This window comes from Thalassophryne amazonica, chromosome 6, assembly GCF_902500255.1.
Source record: "Thalassophryne amazonica chromosome 6, fThaAma1.1, whole genome shotgun sequence".
Lineage (NCBI taxonomy): Eukaryota > Metazoa > Chordata > Actinopteri > Batrachoidiformes > Batrachoididae > Thalassophryne > Thalassophryne amazonica.
This window is the reverse complement of record NC_047108.1, coordinates 96,165,099-96,188,124: the sequence shown is the minus strand read 5'-3', so window position 1 is coordinate 96,188,124 and position 23,026 is coordinate 96,165,099. Positions and strand designations below refer to the sequence as shown.

General features: G+C 42.1%; 1 protein-coding gene across 2 annotated transcripts in view; it reads left to right on the top strand.

The window, feature by feature from the left end:
• Window positions 1-23,026, top strand: part of scube3 (signal peptide, CUB domain, EGF-like 3) — a 316,073-nt gene that overhangs the window by 210,833 nt on the left and 82,214 nt on the right. For both annotated transcript variants that reach the window (XM_034172863.1, XM_034172864.1), the window contains exons 5-6: window positions 2,969-3,115; window positions 10,570-10,686. In XM_034172863.1, the coding sequence (XP_034028754.1) occupies window positions 2,969-3,115; window positions 10,570-10,686 (264 nt within the window). The remainder of the gene's footprint in view (window positions 1-2,968; window positions 3,116-10,569; window positions 10,687-23,026) is intronic.

Here is a 23,026-nt window from a genome sequence, read left to right as displayed (position 1 = left end):
AAGGCTTAAATATATAGTATGTCTCCTTGGTGAAAACTCGCCTAATTAAGAAAGTCACGCCTCCAAACAGCCTTAAGTAGACGAACAGATTTTAATGAGATGTTAATGGAGTTGTCATCTTTCTGCCCTCTTCACCAGGAGCGAAGAAGCCAAGAAGAACGATTCTCTCGGTTTTTAATGAACCAGCGAGCTGAGGTTTGCTGCCGCATCTGTAGCAGTGACAGTGTTTCAGAGCGAAGATGTCAAACATGAATCTTCTTCAGTGATTTGCTTGCCTGCGTTTGCTTAATAATTCACAACATGATTTTTACTTCGGGGCTGTGTCACTCGTGGAAATGCATGCTGGGTATCTGTTGTAATCCTCCGTCGAGCATTTATGGATCACACAAAAATGATCGATCTCAGCTGAGTAAAGCTTTGAATCGTGTGACTTATTTCTGAAAAGCCTTTTTGTCATATTTTAGAGATTTGTTGATGGAAAATTTATAGACGTCTTGTGTTTCAGCTGCCTCCTTTTGAATTCATTCTCTGCAGTGAGGGTTTGGTGGAGTTGATTTTTTTTTTTTTTTTTTTGTCAGGTTGCTCCTTTGTTTCCTTTTTAAAAAGGGGATTACCTCAATTAAAATTACAGGTCTATGGGATCAGCTCCTGCTACAAGTCTTATCCTTTCTGTTGGCAGGCTCCTTTTTATAGCCTGAAACAAGTGAGCGTGTTCCAACAAGTGCTTGATTCTTGGTAAAGAGTCTTGCTTACAAGTCAATCACAAGCAGCAGGCATATGTTTGAGGTCTGAATGCATGACAGGCGTTTGAAGATTTGTAGTCCCTTTATGAGCAATGCAGTGTCTAATTTTCCCATAATGAACACTAATTTTACAATGACATGATTTTGGAGGGCACTATGGTTGACCAGTGACCATCCATCTCTGTTTAGCAGCCCCAAATGGCAGGTTGCTAACCAGAGATGGAGGGCCGCTGATCAACCATAGTGCCCTCCAAAATAATAGTAACTACAAATAAAGGCGGCAAGCAGTTGGCAGTTGTCACTTGATAAGTGTTCCGAGGGCATAGGCAGCTCATGGTTTCATACCATTACTGTGCACAATGCTTAACAATTGGGTAGCACAGTCTTGTTTGAGGGTGGACGATACAGAGTTAAAATATGACGCATATGATGCAGTAATCCTACAGCCCTCTCTGAGATTTTGGGGAAATTACACAGCAAACAATGTGAAAATGCAAAGAAAAAGTGACGATGCAGTGGAAAGTGGACATGTGTTGCAGTTTGTTTGACCCGGAGCTCAAACATGTCGAGGCGGTTGTGCAGGGGAGAGAATGCAGCTACTCTGGCTTGGTGTATAGGCTAACACTTACCGACACGACCTCTCCCCTGTGCCTTGTCTTCCCTTCTCCACTGGGATCCGAAAAGAACTGCACTTTTCGCGACTGCTTCGGCGAAAACAAAACCGTAAACCATATATCTGTGTGAAGTTATGCTTTTTGTCTTGCACAACGGGAGGCTGTCCCAGCAGGTGTTCAAGCGAGACTGCGCTGCCCTATAGATTATAATGTATGGGGTGAGCCCAACACTGTCACTATGAACTTCTCCTCCATGGTTGACTGCTTGATGGAACCAGAGTTTGATTAATTTGTTTGAGTGCAGCATGTGTCACAGTGACGTTCCTGTGTCACTATGTAGCTTGCTATTGTGTTTGTAAGATGTCTCATAAATCACAGAGGTAGTATTTGGTTACAAAAATGGGGTCTTCAGATTTAAAAGTGTTTAGTTCTCACTAACTTTTACAAAATGTATGAGAAAAACGCTGAACATATTAGATTTATAGAGAAATACAGTTGTTGGGAGTGTATTCCACTATCTTTGAATATTTTGTTCAAGCAACCATCAAACATATATAATGCTGTTAACACAATGCCTTCAAGAATCCCGGGGTGGGAAGTCTTGACAGAAGCATTGTGGGTGCTGCTGCTGAACGGGGTACAGCCACATTGTGCGACAGTACAGTCATACATTAAGGATGTCTGAGTGGTCTAAGGCGCCATAAGGCATAACCTTCCTTCAAAATGAGAATTCTGGTGTCTGAGTAGAGGCATGGGTTTGAATCCCACTTCTGACAGTAATTTGTCAGAAAGGTGGCTTCGTCGTTTGCACTGTTGCCACAGCAAAAAGGTTGTGAGATCGCTTCCCACCTGGGCCTTTCTATGTGGAGTTTGCATGTTCTCCCCATGTCTGCGAGGGTTTCCTCCCAGCATCCCGGTTTCCTCCCGGCTCTCCGGTTTCCTCCTGGCACTCCGGTTTCCTCCCGGCTTTCCGGTGTCCTCCCGGCTCTCCGTGTCCTCCCGGCTCTCCGGTGTCCTCCCAGCACTCCGGTTTCCTCCCGGCTCTCTGGTTTCCTCCCGGCTCTCCAGTGTCCTCCCGGCTCTCCGGTGTCCTCCCGGAGCTCCGGCGTCCTCCCGGCTCTCCGGTTTCCTCCCGGCTCTCCGGTTTCCTCCCGGCACTCCGGTTTCCTCCCACTATCAAAAACATGCTTATTTAGGGTCTGCTCCTTTCTCTGCCCCTGACCAAGGCAGACTCTCTACATCTGGAGTTGGTCCCCGGGTGCTGGACTGTGGCTGTCCACTGCTCCCAGTGGTTGGATTGTGTCTAAATGTAATTAGAAGGGGTTAAATGCAGAGGACAAATGTAATTATATGTATTCGTCTAGGTACAATGACAACAAAGGTCCTTTTTGTACGTCTAAAAAACAGTGTTCCAGTGAGTACCAAGTCATGGCTGGATAATGACATTATTGGCCCACCTTTCATTATCTGCCCTTCTTTGGCAAGCCGTTATAGAGTATCAGTGTCCAAAGTAATGCTAACCTTCTAGGAATGCCCTAGTTGGTGATAATAGGACTAGTATTTTAGTTTAAATGACTTTTCATGTAAAATTCTCTCTCGATGTCTTTGCAGTGCGATCAGAAGGCACAAAAGAGGGGCCGACCTGCATGGACAAGAATCACGGCTGTGCACACATCTGCAGAGAAACACAAAAAGGTGGGATCTCTTGCGAGTGCCGACCTGGATTCCAGCTGACCCGAAACATGAAGGACTGCAAACGTAAGTCCCGTTTCCATGAAGGAGACAGACACAAGTGTGTGTGTGTGTGTGTGTGTGTGTGTGTGTGTGTGTGTGTGTGTGTGTGTGTGTGTGTGTGTGTGTGTGTGTGTGTGTGTGTGTGTGTGTGTGTGTGTGTGTGTGTGTGTGTGCAAGTGCAAGTGCACCAAAAGTGGGATTTATGTACTACTCGTGAAATGTGATTGAGGCTGGAAACCTGCCAGCAGTAGATAATTGCACTCATTCCATAAATGTCTTCAACAGATTTGTTAGTTAGCTACTGGCATTTACATGACCAAGCCATGACTAATGCTCTAAATCGTTTTCATGGATAGAAACGTATTTATCAAATGAGGACTGATCTCTTGTGCAACCTGGACAAGTGTGGAGGTTAGTTGAAGGGGACCATTCTGATGGACAGCGCACACTTCCTGTTGCTGTGCAACGGAGATCATCCTGTCAGAGCTGGGGCCACGGCTGATGTGGGATTTGGCTGTGTTTGGATAAGGATTGGAGATGTGTTATTCTGTAGTTTTTGTGTGACAGCCCAGGAAAAGGGCAAAAGTCGCTGGGATGATAGGGTGCAGACAGGATGGCGGTAGAAGCCTCGGCTCATTCTTGCTCTCTTTCACTCTGTTATCACAGGTGTGTTAAGAGTGCCAAGGTTAATTCTCTCTCATTTTGCCAACAAAAAAATATTTGCACTTAAAGATTTACCATCGCCCACAAACATAAAAAAGACAAGCTCTTACTCAGTCTGGCTTACAGTGGTTCAAACTGAACGACCCCGCACTGACGTCTGCAGAAATCAACATGTGACATCCCCTCGGGTGTTAAATGATCATTGAATTGAGTTATGCAAGAGATGCCAAAAAAGTTTCACTAACTGATATTTCATGCATTTCTCACTGTCAGCAACAGTTGTGTTAGGTGTCTGACACAGAGGTACAGTAGCCAAATTGAGGCCACAACACTTCCAGGTTAAGACGGCACTACCGAATGCAGGAAACGCATACATAAAAGACACCTGCATCAATGCAACAGGCAGGTGCATTAAAAAGCATCTTGCAAATTGAGAGAACACAAATGTAACCAACAACCCATGCAACAATTTAATTTGATATCTTCTGCAAATTCACGCAACACACACAAAAAAATACTGATGTGCTGCAAAGCTCCATGCAACACAATGAAAATACTAGTAACATAAAAAGCGTTTTCTGCCCAGAGAACTTTCATTGACTTATACTAATGCATTGAAAAATCATAGGTCCCTTCAGCATCTCCCTTGTTTTTCACTTGGGGTCACCACAGCAGATCCGAGGATCTGCATGTTGACTCGGCACAAGTTTTGCACCGAATGCCCTTCCTGATGCAACTCCACATTACATGGAGAATGGGCAGGGGTGGCTTTGAACCGGGAACCTCAAGCACTGGAACAAGCGCACCAATCTCTTAACCGCTATATTGAAAATATAATAATGAAATGTGAAAATATAGTTGGCTTAAGAGTAAAATTATCAATAATATATATATATATATATATATATATATATATATATATAGTGTGCCAACCAGTAACATCTCTCTGTGGCATGAAAGTAGCGGCCTTGCAGACAGGAATGCACTTGGGAGGGTCATGAGGGCAGGAGAAAAGATTATAACGGGCAGGCTTCCAACCATTGGTGAAGTGGCAGAACAGTGCTGCTTGTCCAGGGCAAGAAGGATAATCAGACACATTTCACATCCCTTTATAACAATCTGTTTTCCCTCCTGCCCTCAGGTAGACAGCACTGCAGTCTGAGTTGCAAAACACGCAGAATCAGGGACAGTTTTTACCCAGTCGCCATGAGACATTTAAATACAAATCGATAGAAACAACTGTGCAATATAGAATGTAGGACAGAGAATACACTGTAACATCTGGTAGCAGCTTTATCTTTGTAGCATCTTCATATGTGCAATATCCCATGTCCTTTATTTATTGTATGTTGTATATACACAGATACAACTCAGCCACATGGGGTGCAGCCAGTACATTCTGAGTGCCGGTCCCAAACCCGGATAAATGAGGAGGGTTGCGTCAGGAAGGGCATCTGGCGTAAAACAAGCCAACCCAACTATGCAGACTCAGAATCGAATTCCCATACCGGATCGGTCGCGGCCCAGGTTAACAATGTCCGCCACCGGTGCTATTGCCCAACAGGGTGCCAGTGGAAATTGGGCTACTGCTGGGCAAAGACTAAGAAGAGGAGGAGGAAAACGTTGCCACGAACAGCGGGAGAAGAAGAAAACTAGAAGGGTGGAAATGAGAGTGGGGACTTTGAATGTTGGTAGTATGACTGGTAAAGGGAGAGAGCTGGCTGATATGATGGAGAGGAGAACGGTAGACATATTGTGTGTGCAAGAGACCAAGTGGAAGGGAAGTAAGAGCAGGAGCATCGGCGGTGGGTACAAGTTGTTGTACCATGGTGAGGACAGGAAGAGAAATGGTGTTGGGGTCATTTTAAAGGAAGAGTATGTTAAAAGTGTGTTGGAGGTTAAGCGAGTGTCTGACAGGGTGATGAGTATGAAGTTGGAAATTGAATGGGTGATGATGAATATCATCAGTGCATATGCCCCACAGCTAGGTTGTGAGATGAAGGAGAAAGAAGATTTCTGGAGTGTGTTAGATGAGGTGGTGGAGAGTGTGCCCAAGCATGAAAGAGTGGTGATTGGAGCAGACTTCAGTGGTCATGTTGGTGAAGGGAACAGAGGTGATGAGGAAGTAATGGGTAGATACGGTATCAAGGATAGGAATGGGGAAGGACAGATGGTAGTTGATTTTGCAAAAAGGATGGAAATGGCTGTGGTGACTACCTACTTTAAGAAAAGGGAGGAGCACAGGGTAACATATAAGAGTGGAGGAAGGTGCACACAGGTGGACTACATTCTTTATAGGAGATGCAAGCTAAAAGAAATCACAGACTGTAAGGTGGTAGCAGGAGAGAGTGTCACTAGACAGCATAGGATGGTTGTTTGTAGGATGACTTTAGAGGTAAAGAAGAAGAGAGTGAGAGCTCAACAAAGGATCAGATGGTGGAAGCTGAAGGAGGAAGACTGTTGTGTGAAATTTAGCGAGCAGGTGAGAGAAGCACTAGTTGGAGGGGAAGCAATTTTGGACAACTGGAAAAGTACTGCAGATGTGGTGAGGGAGACAGCTAGGGCAGTACTGGGTATGACATCTGGACAGTGGAAGGAAGACAAGGAGACTTGGTGGTGGAATGAAGAGGTCCAGGAAAGCATAAGGAGAAAGAGGTTGGCGAAAAAGTTTTGGGATAGTCGGAGAGATGAAGAAAGTAGACAGGAGTACAAGGAGATGCAGCGTAAGACGAGAAGTGGCAAAAGCAAAGGAAAAGGCATATTGCGAGCTGTACAAGAAGTTGAATAGTAAGGAAGGAGAACAGGACTTGTACCGATTGGCCAGACAAAGGGACAGAGCTGGAAAGGATGTGCAGCAGGTTAGGGTGGTAAAAGATGCACATGGTATTGTGCTGACAAGTGAGGAGTGTGTGCTGAGAAGGTGGAGGGAATATTTTGAAGAGTTGATGAATAAAGAAAATGAGCGAGAGAAAAGGCTGGATGATGTGGTGAGAGTAAATTAGGAAGTAAAAGAGATTAGCAAGGATGAAGTGAGGACTGCTATGAAGAGGATGAAGAGTGGAAAGGCAGTTGGTCCAGATGACATTCCAATGGAGGCATGGAAATGTCTAGGAGAGATGGCAGTAGAGTTTCTAACCAGATTGTTTAAGAAAATCTTGGAAAGTGAGAGGATGCCTGAAGAGTGGAGACGAAGTGTGCTGGTTCCTATTTTCAAGAACAAGGGTGATGTGCAGAGCTGCAGTAACTACAGAGGCATAAAGCTGATCAGCCACAGCATGAAGTTATGGGAAAGAGTAGTAGAAGCTAGGTTTAGAAAACAGGTGAAGATCTGTGAGCAGCAATATGGTTTCATGCCGAGAAAGAGCACTACAGATGCAATGTTTGCTCTGAGAATACTGTTGGAAAAGTACAGAGAAGGACAGAAAGAGTTACATTGTGTGTTTGTGGACTTAGAAAAGCTTATGATAGGGTGCCAAGAGAAGAGTTGTGGCATTATATGAGGAAGTCTGGAGTGGCAGAGAAGTACGTTAGGGTAGTGCAGGACATGTACAAGAATAGTGTGACAGCGGTGAGATGCGCAGTCGGAATGACAGACTCATTCAAGGTGGAGGTGGGATTACACCAAGGATCAGCTCTGAGTCCTTTCTTGTTTGCAGTGGTGATGGACAGGTTGACAGATGAGATCAGACAGGAGTCCCCATGGACTACGATGTTTGCAGATGACATTGTGATCTGTAGTGAGAGTAGAGAGCAAGTTGAGTCTAGTCTGGAGAAGTGGAGATATGCTTTGGAGAGAAGGGGAATGAAAGTCAGTAGAAGCAAGACTGAGTACATGTGTGTGAATGAGAGGGAGCCCAGTGGAATAGTGCAGTTACAAGGAGTAGAAGTGGTGAAAGTAGATGAGTTTAAATATTTGGGGTCAACTGTTCAAAGTAATGGCGAGTGTGGTAGAGAGGTGAAGAAGAGAGTGCAGGCAGGGTGGAGTGGGTGGAGAAAGGTGGCAGGAGTGATTTGTGACCGAAGAATATCAGCAAGAGTGAAGGGGAAAGTTTACAAAACAGTAGTGAGACCAGCTATGTTGTATGGTTTAGAGACAGTGGCACTAACAAAAAGACAGGAGGCAGAGCTGGAGGTGGCAGAGCTGAAGATGTTGAGATTCTCTTTGGGAGTGACAAGAATGGACAAGATTCTGAATGAACATATCAGAGGGACAGCTCAGGTGGGACGGTTTGGAGACAAAGTCAGAGAGGCGAGATTGAGATGGTTTGGACATGTGCAGAGGAGGGACCCAGGGTATATAGGGAGAAGGATGCTGAGGATGGAGCCACCAGGCAGGAGGAGAAGAGGGAGACCAAAGAGGAGGTTCATGGATGTGCTGAGAGAGGACATGCAGGTGGTTGGTGTGACAGAGGAAGATACAGAGGACAGGATGAGATGGAAACGATTGATCTGCTGTGGCGACCCCTAACGGGAACAGCCGAAAGACAAAGAAGAAGAAGTATATACACACAGATACAGAGACAGTTTTTTTGTTTTGTTTTTTGTTTTTGTTTTTTTTTTTACCCTATTTATCACTATCACACACCTTGGACTGGTATTCTGTGCTTTATTCAGTGTTATTATCTATTTGTGCAGTGCATTGATATTTCGTTCTGTGACAGCGTCTGTGATGTTTTTACTGAATGACAATAAAAAAGGAGTCTAAGTCAAAATAAATTCGGTCAAGATAAAGCTAACAGAGCACTGCAAAGCACTGAACAGTCCATCAGGTTAGTCCTCTGAGCAGAAACTTCTTTTTGTGCTGGTAGTACTGTTGAGTTTTGGCTACTTGCAACGTGTGTTGTGTATGATTTTGGTACAGATTACTTACAAGAACAACAGTTTTCCCTACCCTCATAAATGTTTTTGTCTTTTCAAAATCAATATTATATCTACCAGAATGTTTCATTTTCACTGTACCCGTAATGGATAAGCAGACTTTTTCATTGGATTACTTTTTTCACAATCCTTGCTGAAGCGTGACAGGATTGTTTGAACTGGCCTTAATGCTCTGTTTCTCATGACCATATAAAATCTGGATTTGCAGCATCACAGTTTTGAGCGAGCCAATCACAGTCCTGTATGTAAGTATGTATGTATGTTAAAATTAATTGTACTGGGGTGCATTTTGAGGTCACATTTTAGCCTCAGTAATCTTCACAGACACTTTAGTAATAGTTTAAAAAATGCCTCATTAGGAGAGAATAATTTGTTCATAGCATCCTCCATCATTAGGCCGGTTTTCATTACTCTCCAAATTGTGAAATTTGATGTCGCAAATTGCAAATATGCATAATTGAAACACAAGTGTATTTGAAAAACTCTCAAATATTGCAAAAAAGGTTTTTATGCTTGCATGGGGTTATGGAAATATTATATTTAAAAAAGAAACAAGGAAATGCTATTATCATATACCTATAAAAATGATACGCCAATATGATTGGATAAAACACTAAAGAATAAACAGCAATACACCCTTTTCGCGGACAGGTAATATTTTTCATACCACCCTAGTAATCAGCCAGTCCGGACAGCGGAGCGGCGCCACGACGAAGAGGCGCGGTTAGAGGAACTGTGAAAGACTGGTGAGTCACTATTAATAATTTCTTACGTGTCCAACCTCGTAGGTTGATCGTTAAAATTTAATTCGTTAGTTCTAAAAGCCATCATAATTATTTATAGGAAAATGTTCTATTTTTTTCTACTAAGGTTTGAACTTTGAGTGTTTACACAGGAGAGAAAAGTGAGAAAATGTTAATGCCTGTTTGAGAAAAGTGTATAAAGTGTGTAGTGAGGGGTTTTACAGCCTTAAAACATCTATAATAATTGTAAAAAATAACGCTGACTACTTTGCCGATTTCACCTATCGCGGGTTATTTTTAGAATGTAACTCCCTTTTGCAGCCTCGCAGTTTTGTGGATTTTTTAGTGCAATTTTGCATGCTTCTTCTTCTTTTTTTTTTTTTTCTTTTTTTTTTTTTTTTACAAAGCATTGTGTTCTGCGTCCTTATCAGGCGTGCTGGTTGCGGCACCAGTCGGCATCACCGCGATTGCTCTCACTGCCTCCGATGCGCTTACTGAGTCTGCGGGCTCGGTAAGCGCCGCATCGGGCCACTCACACCGCTCCCCTGTCTGCTGTGCTGAGCTGCATCCAACTCCAGCACCAGGTCCAGAGACTATGCTCACTGTTTTGATGCGCAGCGCCCGCTGCATGGTCTCAGTAACCGCAACCGCAGCTTAACCATACACCCTTCGGCCTCAGGGTGTATGGTTTTCTTCAGGGTGTATAAAGCCATATTCATTGGTGAACAACTTGATAACTGATAATATTGGCACTGTCATTTTGCTATTGGGTTTTGTCAACATTCTATAAATATCGCTTAACTTCCACACAAATCTGTAATGCAATCCCAGCTACTGTTGCAGGTAAAATTTTAAATTAGGACATTTTTATGTTGCTGTAGTTCCACTGAGAAACAGTTTTTCTTTTAAGTCTGAGAGTCATTCTGCTGAACTCTATTGTGTGCCTGAATATTAATTTGTACATTTCAGTGTGCCTTTTTCCTGCTATACTTGGGATTGATTTTGAGCTGCCACTTTCTTCTTCCAAGGAGTTGAAAACCTCAATTACTGGAATAAGCTCAAAAATAACTGAGCCTATATGAGCCCTATATACACACTTGTCTACATATTTCCTAGCTTCATATGATTCTCAGAAATATGTAGATGAGTGTGTTTCACACTTTGCTTCAATCTAATTAATGTGCTCTTTGATAGTGACCTGCAACTATGGCAACGGGGGTTGCCAGCACATCTGCGAAGAGACAGATCATGGACCCAAGTGTTCGTGCCACATGAAGTTTGTCCTGCACAGCGATGGAAAAACTTGTGTAGGTGAGTCATCTCATGCTGATACAAATACCAAAGGAAAGGAATTGGGTTGAGAATAAAATGAACTCAGAAGCCAGTTTCCAAAATCTGATTTTAATTTGCATTTTAAATTTGGTTTATAATAATAAGAAAGTTGAATTATTGACCGTGATAGCCTTTTTCTTGAATTTGTGACATACAAGGACAAAAGGCTTCTGCCCACTGTATTTTTTCCTGTGCTGCTGTCCTCGTAACCTCTGTCACTGCATCTGCTTTTGCTGCTCTTCCTCTTTCTCGCTGGATGCCTCACCGTGGCTCCTTCTCTCAGTTTTGCAGCCGTGCAGTCACACACATGCCATATTTAAAGACTTGGGTCACTTTCTCTGCTGTTTTCCCTTTGGGATTAACTCATACTCTTGACCTAACCTTCCACTGGCATTCATCAGGGTTTGCCTTGGTTGACTTAAGTTGAGTGAAAATCGTTAAGATGTTCTGGAATATTGAACCGTTGTGAATGTCTGATGGGACTTGTAGCCACAGTTGTGACGAGGTGCATAGTAAAATGCATGGATTATGTGCAGACATTTAATCAGCAGTCATCAAGCAGGAGAGCATATAGCTTAGTGAGTTGGGCTACCAATATGCAGGCCTTAGTCTGATTTCCGGTCATGTGACCTGTCTTTGTCCTTTGGCAAGACACTTCATCTACTTTGTCCCAATCCACCCAGCTGTACACTGGCGCTGCCTTTGGGTGTTCTGTCCAGGGGGAGTAGACTCTCATCCAGTTCATGCTACAGAATTTGGAAATAAGCACCGTCACCAATGCGCCTCAGGGTCTAGACAGGCTTTCTTTACTTCATTAAACATTAACAATAAAGGCTGTTAGATGTAAAGTGGTCACATTACCTCACCTCAGTCCTGGTTAGAATTACTGGCACCGCTAAATTTAGTACAGAATATGAAATGAATTCAAAATAACCATGGCAAAGGTTGTGAATACTTACCCACATGTGATTTCTTGGTTTGTTTTTGTTTGTTTGTTTTATATACATTTGCAAAAATCTAAAAAAAAAAAAAATTACATTGTCATTATGGGGTATTGTGTGTGGAATTTTGAGGAAAAACATGAATTTGATCCATTTTGGAATAAGGCTGTAACATAAAATGTGGGGAAATGTGAAGCACTGTGAATACTGTATGTAGTGTGTCTGTGTGTGTGTGGGGGGGCGACGACATACTAAAATGTACTTTGAATTTACCATAAATCGACAACACAGTGGCTTAGTGGTTAGTACTGTTGCTTCAGAGCAAGAAGGCCATGGGATTGGTTCCCACCTGTGGCCTTTCTTTGTGGAGTTTACACGTTCTTCCTGTGTTTGCCTGGGTTACCTCTGGGTGCTCTGGCTTCCCACTTCCAAAAACATTCATGTTAAGTGAATTGGAAACTTTAACTTGACCGCAGATGTGTGTGAATGTGTTTGACTATATGCGGTCCTGCGATAGACCGGTGTCCTGTCCAGGGTGTACCCCGCCTCATGCCCGATATCTGCTAGGATAGGCTCTAGCTCCCCATGACCCTTAATAACAAATGGATGGATTTACCATAAATCATCACTTTTACAAACAGTTTTCTTTAAAAATGACAGTGGGTGGATTTATTAACATTTCTGAGTTACAGAATATGTCTTGAACTTCAATTACTGTTAAACTAACATGAACCACAATAACATTTAAAACCCCAATTAATAATTAGGAAATACAGATTTTGCAGTACTGGATGGTAAATCTGTCTGGAGTAGGCAGAAGTGCAAGAAGGAGACTAGTGATGGAAGCCAGCAAGATACCTTTGCCAAGTCTGAAAGAGTTATAGGCTTGTATGAACGTGACTGGAGAAATGGGGAATTTATCATCAGATAATCTATTCACTGGATGAAAGCATTTTGTCTTGTTCTTGTTCAGTAACTAGACAATTTGTTAAATATTCTGATTATACAATGTTGGTTTATTTCCTTTTATTTCTGAATGCATTTTAAATTCTGCACCTAAAATTCAGAGGTACTGATAACACTGATCGGGACTGTTTTAATCAAAAACATCAGAAGCAAACCAATCTGGCACTTTGATCATTCATTTGTTTGGGGCATTTTGCCCAGTGTGAAAGACAAACATAATACTGGTCAGGTGGTTGCCTGGTTTCAGTGGCCGTTAAGTTTGAGAGCTTGGTTTGGGTCATGGCTGATTAGCTCAGTGTTTCTGTATCCAGGCTATTACCGCAGTCCTGATGAGAACCAGACTTATGTCAAGGTCTGGTCAGCCAACCTGTCATTATTGCTGCACACTGCTAGGCCAAGGCGATACCACAATGTTCCCCACAACCAAATTATATGTTTTAGTCTTATTTCCAAAACTGTACAAATGTACATTTGTTGTGCCAGATTAGGAAGCACTCAGCCAGTTAAAATCTCTGACTTCCCTCTGCAGAGTCTGGGGTTACAGAGGTGGAGGGAGGGCTGCCCTGCGGTCACCACTGGGACGCTCCTTCTCCCAGATGCTCAATTAGTTAATAAAAACCTCAATAAAACAAATAATCTAGCAAATGAACCACTGACTGGAGAATGAGTGACAGGAACATTGGCAGACCCTCAGAAAGGCCTCGCTGCTGCAGACAAAGTGCAGCGATGTAAGATTTTCACCAACAGCAGGTCAACAGTGTTGGAAACAAAGGACTGGGAAACATTAAAGCTGATCTAAATGATATTTTTAATTAATATAATGACCAACAACTATTTTCTCTGTCAATATTTATTGGATTAATTCTGTCCTGTGCAGAGAAAGAAGCAACACTCCCTCTGTGCTCTGAGCATTTCTGTCCGCTGTACATATTCCCGGTCTGGTCTAACTTGCACTTCGTGAATGAGATTTATAAAGATGACTGCCTGAAGAGAACATGTAAATTTCCACAGTCATTGATGATATGGGGCTGCATGTCAGGTAAAGGCACTGGGGAGATGGCTGTCATTACATCATCAATAAATGCACAAGTTTATGTTGATATTTTAGACAATTGAAAGGATGTTTGGGGATGATGAAATCATTTTTCAAGATGATAATGCATCTTGCCATAGAGCAAAAACTGTGAAAACATTCCTTGCAAAAAGACACATAGGGTCAATGTCATGGCCTGTAAATAGTCTGGATCTTAATCCAATTGAAAATGTTTGGTGGAAGTTGAAGAAAATGGTCCATGACAAGGCTCCAACCTGCAAAGCTGATCTGGCAACAGCAATCAGAGAAAGTTGGAGCCAGATTGATGAAGAGTACTGTTTGTCACTCATTAAGTCCATGCCTCAGAGACTGCAAGCTGTTATAAAAGCCAGAGGTGGTGCAACAAAATACTAGTGATGTGTTGGAGCGTTCTTTTGTTTTTCATGATTCCATAATTTTTTCCTCAGAATTGAGTGATTCCATATTTTTTTTCCCTCTGCTTGGACTAAAAAAGTAACCGTTACTGACTGCCACAATTATGTTTCCTGATTTCTTATACTGTTTCTTAAAGCCAGAAAGTTGCCATTTGAAATGACTTTAGTTTTGTGTCATGTCTGTGATCTGCTTTTTTTCTACAAAATTAAACAACTCAATGAACATCCTCCGAGGCTGGTGATTCCATAATTTTTGCCAGGAGTTGTAGAATCTATATGATAATAACCAAGTGGCCTGTGTGTGTGCGTGCATGTGTGCATATGTATGGCTTCAATCACGGAGAAACCAGGGAGAGCTGACATTTCTCTTTTGGTATGCTTATGTATTTTAGATCAAGGTTGAATGCTGCGAAAATGGAAAGTTGATAAAACAAATATTTTTGGAGAAATTAGCGATTTTAGCTAACCAGTAAACAATGGCTGTTGTGCTGCAATATACCATGGGAGTTTGGGGTTTGAAATGTTGGCAGGGGCGGTGGACAAGTGGTTAGTGCACTTGTTTTCATTGCATAAGGTTCTCGGTTCAAACCCCACCCCTGCCACATGCATCAGGAAGGGCATCCGGTGTAAAACTTGTGCCAATTCAGGTTGATTAAAAGAAAGAAAGAAAGTAGAAAGAACAACAAAAACAAAACAGATATAATTTATTTTGAGCACCTGATTCTCTGACTTGTTAGTAAGTCCCTTCGGCTGCTCCCTTGTTTGCATTCGGGGTCGCCACAGCAAATCCAAGGTGGATCTGCATGTTGAATTGGCACAAGTTTTACGCCGGATGCCCTTCCTGACGCAACTCCACATTACATGGAGAAATTTGACAGGGGTGGGATTTGAACCCAGAACCTTCTGCACTGAAACCAAGCGCATTAACCACTTGGCCACTTGTTAGACATGTATTTTTGTGCATTGGAATAATCTTATTTCGCCATTCCTGCTTCTGTCTAGCAGGAGGCACTGTTAGTTTGTCTGCTTTTGGTGGCGTTTTGTCCAGAAAGACCTCAGAGACACCGCCACATGGGTTGATGATCCTGATTTGTTTATGTCGTGGGGTTCCACCAATGATAGAGCGGAAGGTGTGGGTTTTTTTTCATTCCTCTCTTACCCCAAGACAGAGCTCTCAGCTCAGCTGAATGAGGAAATGTGAGACTGCGGCTTTCTGCAAATACGCGCAGCAAATATAACCATAAAATTCACAAAAAAAAAACATTGCGGAAATTATTCATCATAATTCAGGTTATAGTAGGACTATTAACATAATTTAAAAAGTTGTAGAAAGCTTGAAGTGTGCACTTTTAAAAAGCTTTGAAACAGAGACTGAGTCTTGTGAATTTAATGGCACAATTACTTAATTCGTCCATGTGACTTTTACTTGGCCAGATTCAGTCAGACGACTCCAGAGAGTTAAAATAACTTATACTTTTACACTCTTACAAGGAGAAATTTTAATCTGCCGAGGTGGAGATGGAGCCTGTGACCGAAGCACTGACTGCAGCCTTTTCCAGTCATTCAGAGTCATTGAGGAAGATATGATGACGTCATCAACAAGCATTACTGCGATTGGTTGGTGGAGTCTAAATCTCTACCGTTGGCCAAATTTATACCGTGAAACGGTTATATCATATATGCCCCCCACCCCTAATACAACCGGATTGAAATATACACAGATCGAAATAAGCATTTGCAAATGCCTTTGCTACGATAATGGCCCCATATTAGACCTTCAAATAGTCACACCTACTGCCAACCGTACTGCTCAATGCAGAGGAGCTCCTGTTTGAGGAGGAGGGGACGAGGAGGGAAGCTTTGTTTATGTCTTGAAGTATGGTGCGAGTGTGACATCTAATGGTAGATCATTCATAGCACTTTTAAATAATGACTGGGAGCCACATAGAGATGTGGAGCCATGATTTTACTTGCTTATTTTTTCCAAAGCAAGTTTGGTCATTTCAGGCATTGATGGATATATAACCTCCAATAAGTGTCCTTTGTTTTATAATGATTGCCCACTTTTCACTATAATTTTTTGTGTAACCAACAGTAGAATATTTCAGAAAGACCTGAACAGATTTCAGTGAAATTTTGCAGCGAGGTAAGCCTTGGATGAAATAAGTTGTAGTTAGATTTTGAGGCAGATATGGATCCAGGATAATATTTAATACCTATTTCTGACATGTCTCTCTTTGATTTCCATATTAATTATAATTGGGAGGAGTAGCATCTTATCTGTAAGTTCAGCACATTTAAGGACAGAAAAGCACAGGTAATTGTTGGAAATTAGTGGAGTATGCAGTATGCACTCTCTGTATATTCACCTATGTATGTATCAAATCAAATCAAATCAATTTTATTTCTATAGCGCCAAATCACAACAAACAGTTGCCCCAAGGTGCTTTATATTGTTAAGGCAAAGCCATAAAATAATTACGGAAAAACCCCAACGGTCAAAACAAGAGCAAGCACTTGGCGACAGTGGGAAGGAAAAACTCCCTTTTAACAGGAAGAAAACCTCCAGCAGAACCAGGCTCAGGGAGGGGCAGTCTTCTGCTGGGACTGGTTGGGGCTGAGGGAGAGAACCAGGAAAAAGACATGCTATGGAGGGGAGCAGAGATCAATCACTAATGATTAAATGCAGAGTGGTGCATACAGAGCAAAAAGAGAAAGAAACACTCAGTGCATCATGGGAACCCCCCAGCAGTCTAAATCTATAGCAGCATAACTAAGGGATGGTTCAGGGTCACCTGATCCAGCCCTAACTATAAGCTTTAGCAAAAAGGAAAGTTTTAAGCCTAATCTTAAAAGTAGAGAGGGTGTCTGTCTCCCTGATCCGAATTGGGAGCTGGTTCCACAGGAGAGGAGCCTGAAAGCTGAAGGTTCTGCCTCCAATTCTACTCTTAAAAACCCTAGGAACTACAAGTAAGCCTGCAGTGTGAGAGCGAAGCGCTCTATTAGGGTGATATGGTACAATGAGGTCCCTAAGATAAGATGGGACCTGATTATTCAAAACCTTATAAGTAAGAAGAAGAATTTTAAATTCTATTCTAGAATGAACAGGAAGCCAATGAAGAGAGGCCAATATGGGTGAAATTTGCTCTCTCCTTCTAGTCCCCGTCAGTATTCTAGCTGCAGCATTTTGAATTAACTGAAGGCTTTTCAGGGAACGTTTAGGACAACCTGATAATAATGAATTACAATAGTCCAGCCTAGAGGAAATAAATGCATGAATTAGTTTTTCAGCATCACTCTGAGACAAGACCTTTCTAATTTTAGAGATATTGCGCAAATGCAAAAAAGCAGTCCTACATATTTGTTTAATATGCACATTGAATGACATATCCTGATCAAAAATGACTCCAAGATTTCTCACAGTATTACTAGAGGTCAGGGTAATGCCATCCAGAGTAAGGATCTGGTTAGACACCATGTTTCTAAGATTTGTGGGGCCAAGTACAATAACTTCAGTTTTATCTGAGTTTAAAAGCAGGAAATTAGAGGTCATCCATGTCTTTATGTCTGTAAGACAATCCTGCAGTTTAGCTAATTGGTGTGTGTCCTCTGGCTTCATGGATAGATAAGGCTGGGTATCATCTGCGTAACAATGAAAATTTAAGCAATACTGTCTAATAATACTGCCTAAGGGAAGCATGTATAAAGTGAATAAAATTGGTCCTAGCACAGAACCTTGTGGAACTCCATAATTAACCTTAGTCTGTGAAGACGATTCCCCATTTACATGAACAAATTGTAATCTATTAGATAAATATGATTCAAACCACCGCAGCGCAGTGCCTTTAATACCTATGACATGCTCTAATCTCTGTAATAAAATTTTATGGTCAACAGTATCAAAAGCAGCACTGAGGTTTAACAGAACAAGCACAGAGATGAGTCCACTGTCTGAGGCCATAAGAAGATCATTTGTAACCTTCACTAATGCTGTTTCTGTACTATGATGAATTCTAAACCCTGACTGAAACTCTTCAAATAGACCATTCCTCTGCAGATGATCAGTTAGCTGTTTTACAACTACCCTTTCAAGAATTTTTGAGAGAAAAGGAAGGTTGGAGATTGGCCTATAATTAGCTAAGATAGCTGGGTCAAGTGATGGCTTTTTAAGTAATGGTTTAATTACTGCCACCTTAAAAACCTGTGGTACATAGCCAACTAATAAAGATAGATTGATCATATTTAAGATCGAAGCATTAATTAATGGTAGGGCTTCCTTGAGCAGCCTGGTAGGAATGGGGTCTAATAGACATGTTGATGGTTTGGAGGAAGTAACTAATGAAAATAACTCAGACAGAACAATCGGAGAGAAAGAGTCTAACCAAATACCGGCATCACTGAAAGCAGCCAAAGAGAACAATATGTCTTTGGGATGGTTATGAGTAATTGTTTGTCTAATAGTTAAAATTTTATTAGCAAAGAAAGTCATGAAGTCATTACTAGTTAAAGTTAAAGGAATACTCGGCTCAATAGAGCTCTGACTCTTTGTCAGCCTGGCTACAGTGCTGAAAAGAAACCTGGGGTTGTTCTTATTTTCTTCAATTAGTAATGAGTAGTAAGATATCCTAGCTTTATGGAGGGCTTTTTTATAGAGCAACAGACTCTTTTTCCAGGCTGAAGATCTTCTAAATTAGTGAGACGCCATTTCCTCTTCAACTTACAGGTTATCTGCTTTAAGCTGCGAGTTTGTGAGTTATACCATGGAGTCAGGCACTTCTGATTTAAGGCTCTCTTTTTCAGAGGAGCTACAATATCCAAAGTTATCCTCAATGAGGATATAAAACTATTGACGAGATAATCTATCTCACTCACAGAGTTTAGGTAGCTACTCTGCCCTGTGTTGGTATATGGCATTAGAGAACATAAAGAAGGAATCATATCCTTAAACCTAGTTACAGGGCTTTCTGAAAGACTTCTGTAATGAAACTTATTCCCCACTGCTGGGTAGTCCATCAGAGTAAATGTAAATGTTATTAAGAAATGATCAGATAGATTTCCATACCATAAGTCAGAACAAGATCTAAGGTATGATTAAAGTGGTGGGTGGACTCATTTACATTTTGAGCAAAGCCAATCGAGTCTAACAATAGATTAAATGCAGTGTTGAGACTGTCATTCTCAGCATCTGTGTGGATGTTAAAATCACCCACTATAATTATCTTATCTGAGCTAAGCACTAAGTTAGACAAAAGGTCCGAAAATTCACAGAGAAACTCACAGTAACGACCAGGTGGACGATAGATAACAACAAATAAAACTGGTTTGTGGGACATCCAATTTGGATGGACAAGACTAAGAGTCAAGCTTTCAAATGAATTAAAGCTCTGTCTGGGTTTTTGATTAATTAAGAAGCTGCAGTGGAAGATTGCTGCTAATCCTCCACCTCGGCCCGTGCTACGAGTGTTCTGACAGTTAGTGTGACTCGGGGGTGTTGACTCATTTAAAGTAACATATTCATCCTGCTGTAACCAGGTTTCTGTAAGGCAGAATAAATCAATATGTTGATCAATTATTATATCATTTACTAACAGGGACTTAGAAGAGAGAGATCTAATGTTATTAGACCACATTTAACTGTTTTAGTCTGTGGTGCAGTTTAAGGTACTATATTATTTTTTCTTTTTGAATTTTTATGCTTAAATAGATTTTTGCTGGTTATTGGTAGTCTGGGAGCAGGCACCGTCTCTACGGGGATGGGGTAATGAGGGGATGGCAGGGGGAGAGAAGCTGCAGAGAGGTGTGTAAGACTACAACTCTGCTTCCTGGTCCCAACCCTGGATAGTCATGGTTTGGAGGATTTAAGAAAATTGGCCAGATTTCTAGAAATGAGAGCTGCTCCATCCAAAGTGGGATGGACGCCGTCTCTCCTAACAAGACCAGGTTTTCCCCAGAAGCTTTACCAATTATCTATGAAGCCTACCTCATTTTTTGTACACCACTCAGACAGCCAGAAATTCAAGGAGAACATGCGGCTAAACATGTCACTCCCGGTCCGATTGGGGAGGGGCCCAGAGAAAACTACAGAGTCCGACATTGTTTTTGCAAAGTTACACACCGATTCAATGTTAATTTTAGTGACCTCCGATTGGCGTAACCGGGTGTCATTACTGCCGACGTGAATTACAATCTTACCAAATTTACGCTTAGCCTTAGCCAGCAGTTTCAAATTTCCTTCAATGTCGCCTGCTCTGGCCCCCGGAAGACAATTGACTATGGTTGCTGGTGTCGCTAACTTCACATTTCTCAAAACAGAGTCGCCAATAACCAGAGTTTGTTCCTCGGCGGGTGTGTCGCCGATTGGGGAAAAACGGTTAGAGATATGAATGGGTTGGCGGTGTACACGGGGCTTCTGTTTAGGACTATGCTTCCTCCTCACAGTCACCCAGTCGGCCTGCTTTCCCGGCTGCTCGGGATCTGCCGGAAGGAAACTAACGGCGGCTAAGCTACCTTGGTCCGCACCGACTACAGGGGCCTGGCTAGCTGTAGGATTTTCCAAAGTGCGGAGCCAAGTCTCCAATTCACCCAGCCTGGCCTCCAAAGCTACGAATAAGCTACACTTATTACAAGTACCATTACTGCTAAAGGAGGCCGAGGAATAACTAAACATTTCACACCCAGAGCAGAATAGTGCGCGAGAGACAGGAGAAGCCGCCATGCTAAACCGGCTAAGAGCTAGTAGCTGCGCTAAGCTAGCGGATTCCTAAAAACACACAAAGTGAATAATGTGTAAATAATTTAGAGGTGATTCAGCAGAGGGAGTGCTTTAGTTAAGGCATGTGAAGATTACACTGTGAAACAAATCGTTATCTAGGTAACTAGATCAATCTAACTGCGCAGATTAAACAGCTAACAGATACAGCAAAACACCGCTGTGCTCCGGAACAGGAAGTGATACAATACCGCAGTGAGAGCCAACCACCTTGTATATGACAAGTAGCGATAATTAGCTCTCATATGTCCACATTTGTTATTACCAAATGATGTTGATGTATCCATAGCAACCAGACAATGTGACAATGTACTTTCCGAGCCTCGTTGTCAAATTTAGAAACATTTATGATTCACTTGGTCACTGCATACAGCATGGTGGATTAGTGGTTAGCACTGTTGCGTCACAGCAAGAAGGTCTTGGGATCGATTCCCACATGTGGCTTTTCTGTGTGGAGTTTGCATGTTCTCCTCATGTTTGCCTGGGTTCTCCCCCCCCGGGTGCTCCGGCTTCCTCTCACATTCAAAGACATGCAGGTTAGGTGAATTGGAAACTCTTAATTGTCCGTAGGTGTGAGTGTGTGGGTGTGAATGTGTTTGTTTGTCTGGTATCCTGTCCAGGTTGTACCCCGCTTCACACCCTATGACTGTTGGGATAGGGTCTAGCCCGCAATAATCATTAATTGGAGTAAGCGGTTGAAGATGAGTGAGTGAATGGGTCCCTGTATGTGTGCAGAAAGAACACAGCTCCTGATTACTAAACATTCTCGTCTTCTCCAGTGGATTGTAGTTAATCATTCAAGTTCTTCGGAGTATACATTGTTCAGTCCATCTTTTTTGGTGTATCTTATGCATTTTGACACATTTTTGCTCATTTGGTGGCATTTCTCCACATGAAGGCTTGCTCATTTATTTCATATCAGCAAACCATATGTTGCACCATATATTGAGTCATTGCTTCTTCATCCTCACTGTTCTGTCTTGAGCGTTTGTGGTGCATATTGCGGTTGCAATTTGAGTGTCAGTTGACCTTGCTGACTCTTCCTACTCACATTTTCAAGTATAAATATGGACTGAGTCCATTCTGAAATGCTCTAGTTTATTTTTTTGCATATATTTCTTGTATCTGAGAGGAAGAGCTCGTCATGTGGAAGTATTCAAGCTGTTAGTACAGCAAATCATAAACATCCACAAACAGCAATCTGATGCAGACATGCTCTGGAGTTTCAATCATGTGAAGATGCCAGCTTGTAAACAAACAGCAAGCACACAGTACACATGCACTGTGCATGCAACACACAGCAGTAAACACATCTTGTGCATTCATGTACTCGTGATGTAAACATATTGCACACTTGTTTCAAGTGGTCCGTGTATGAAATTGTTTTATTAGAAAGTAGCTGTGATGGATCTGTGTTCATGGCACTAGTCATGGTTTCTGGGTATTGCATGGTGGCCGGCTGTGCACATTAAACACATATTGCAACAAGTTCACCTTGTACATGTTGTCTTCATGAGTGAGCACTGTGAAGCTCAAAGGTCAGAGTGACCAAATGCATAGATGCCTGTGTTTCAAACGTATTGTATGTGACCTCATGTAACCCTGAACTAAAATCCTCTGTGGACCATGTTCTGTTCTAGAGGTGGTCTGTTAAGTGGCAGAAAAATGTTCATGGCTGCCACTTCAGACTTGTTATTACTTGATTAAAACAATGAGGTGAGCAGCAGTCGCAATAAACTCAGGGAAACAGATGAGCTGTAAATTGTCTGCATTCTTATTTCATGTATTTATTTAAGTTCAGCACTCACTGTTTATCTTGACATTTGATCCTGATCTCCTTTTCTTTGATTGCTCACCTTTGATCCCAATCATTCATCTTTATTCGTAATAACTGATCATTTGATCTTGATGATCTTGATATGAGGAGAAGGATAACCATGCAAACACAGGGAGAACATGCAGACTATACACAGAAAGGAATTGGGAGTTGGTGGGCTGGGACCCAGGACCTTCTTGCTGTGAGGCAGTAGTGCTAACCACTGCACTGCTGTGCTGCCACTAGAAGAGCACTTGGAGAGTGTATACTTCCACCAAGCCACTCCTGTTTCCTTTAATTTAACTTAAGCTTAATCACATCCCCTTTGGAAGATCTTATAGAGTCAGGAGTTCCTTGGAC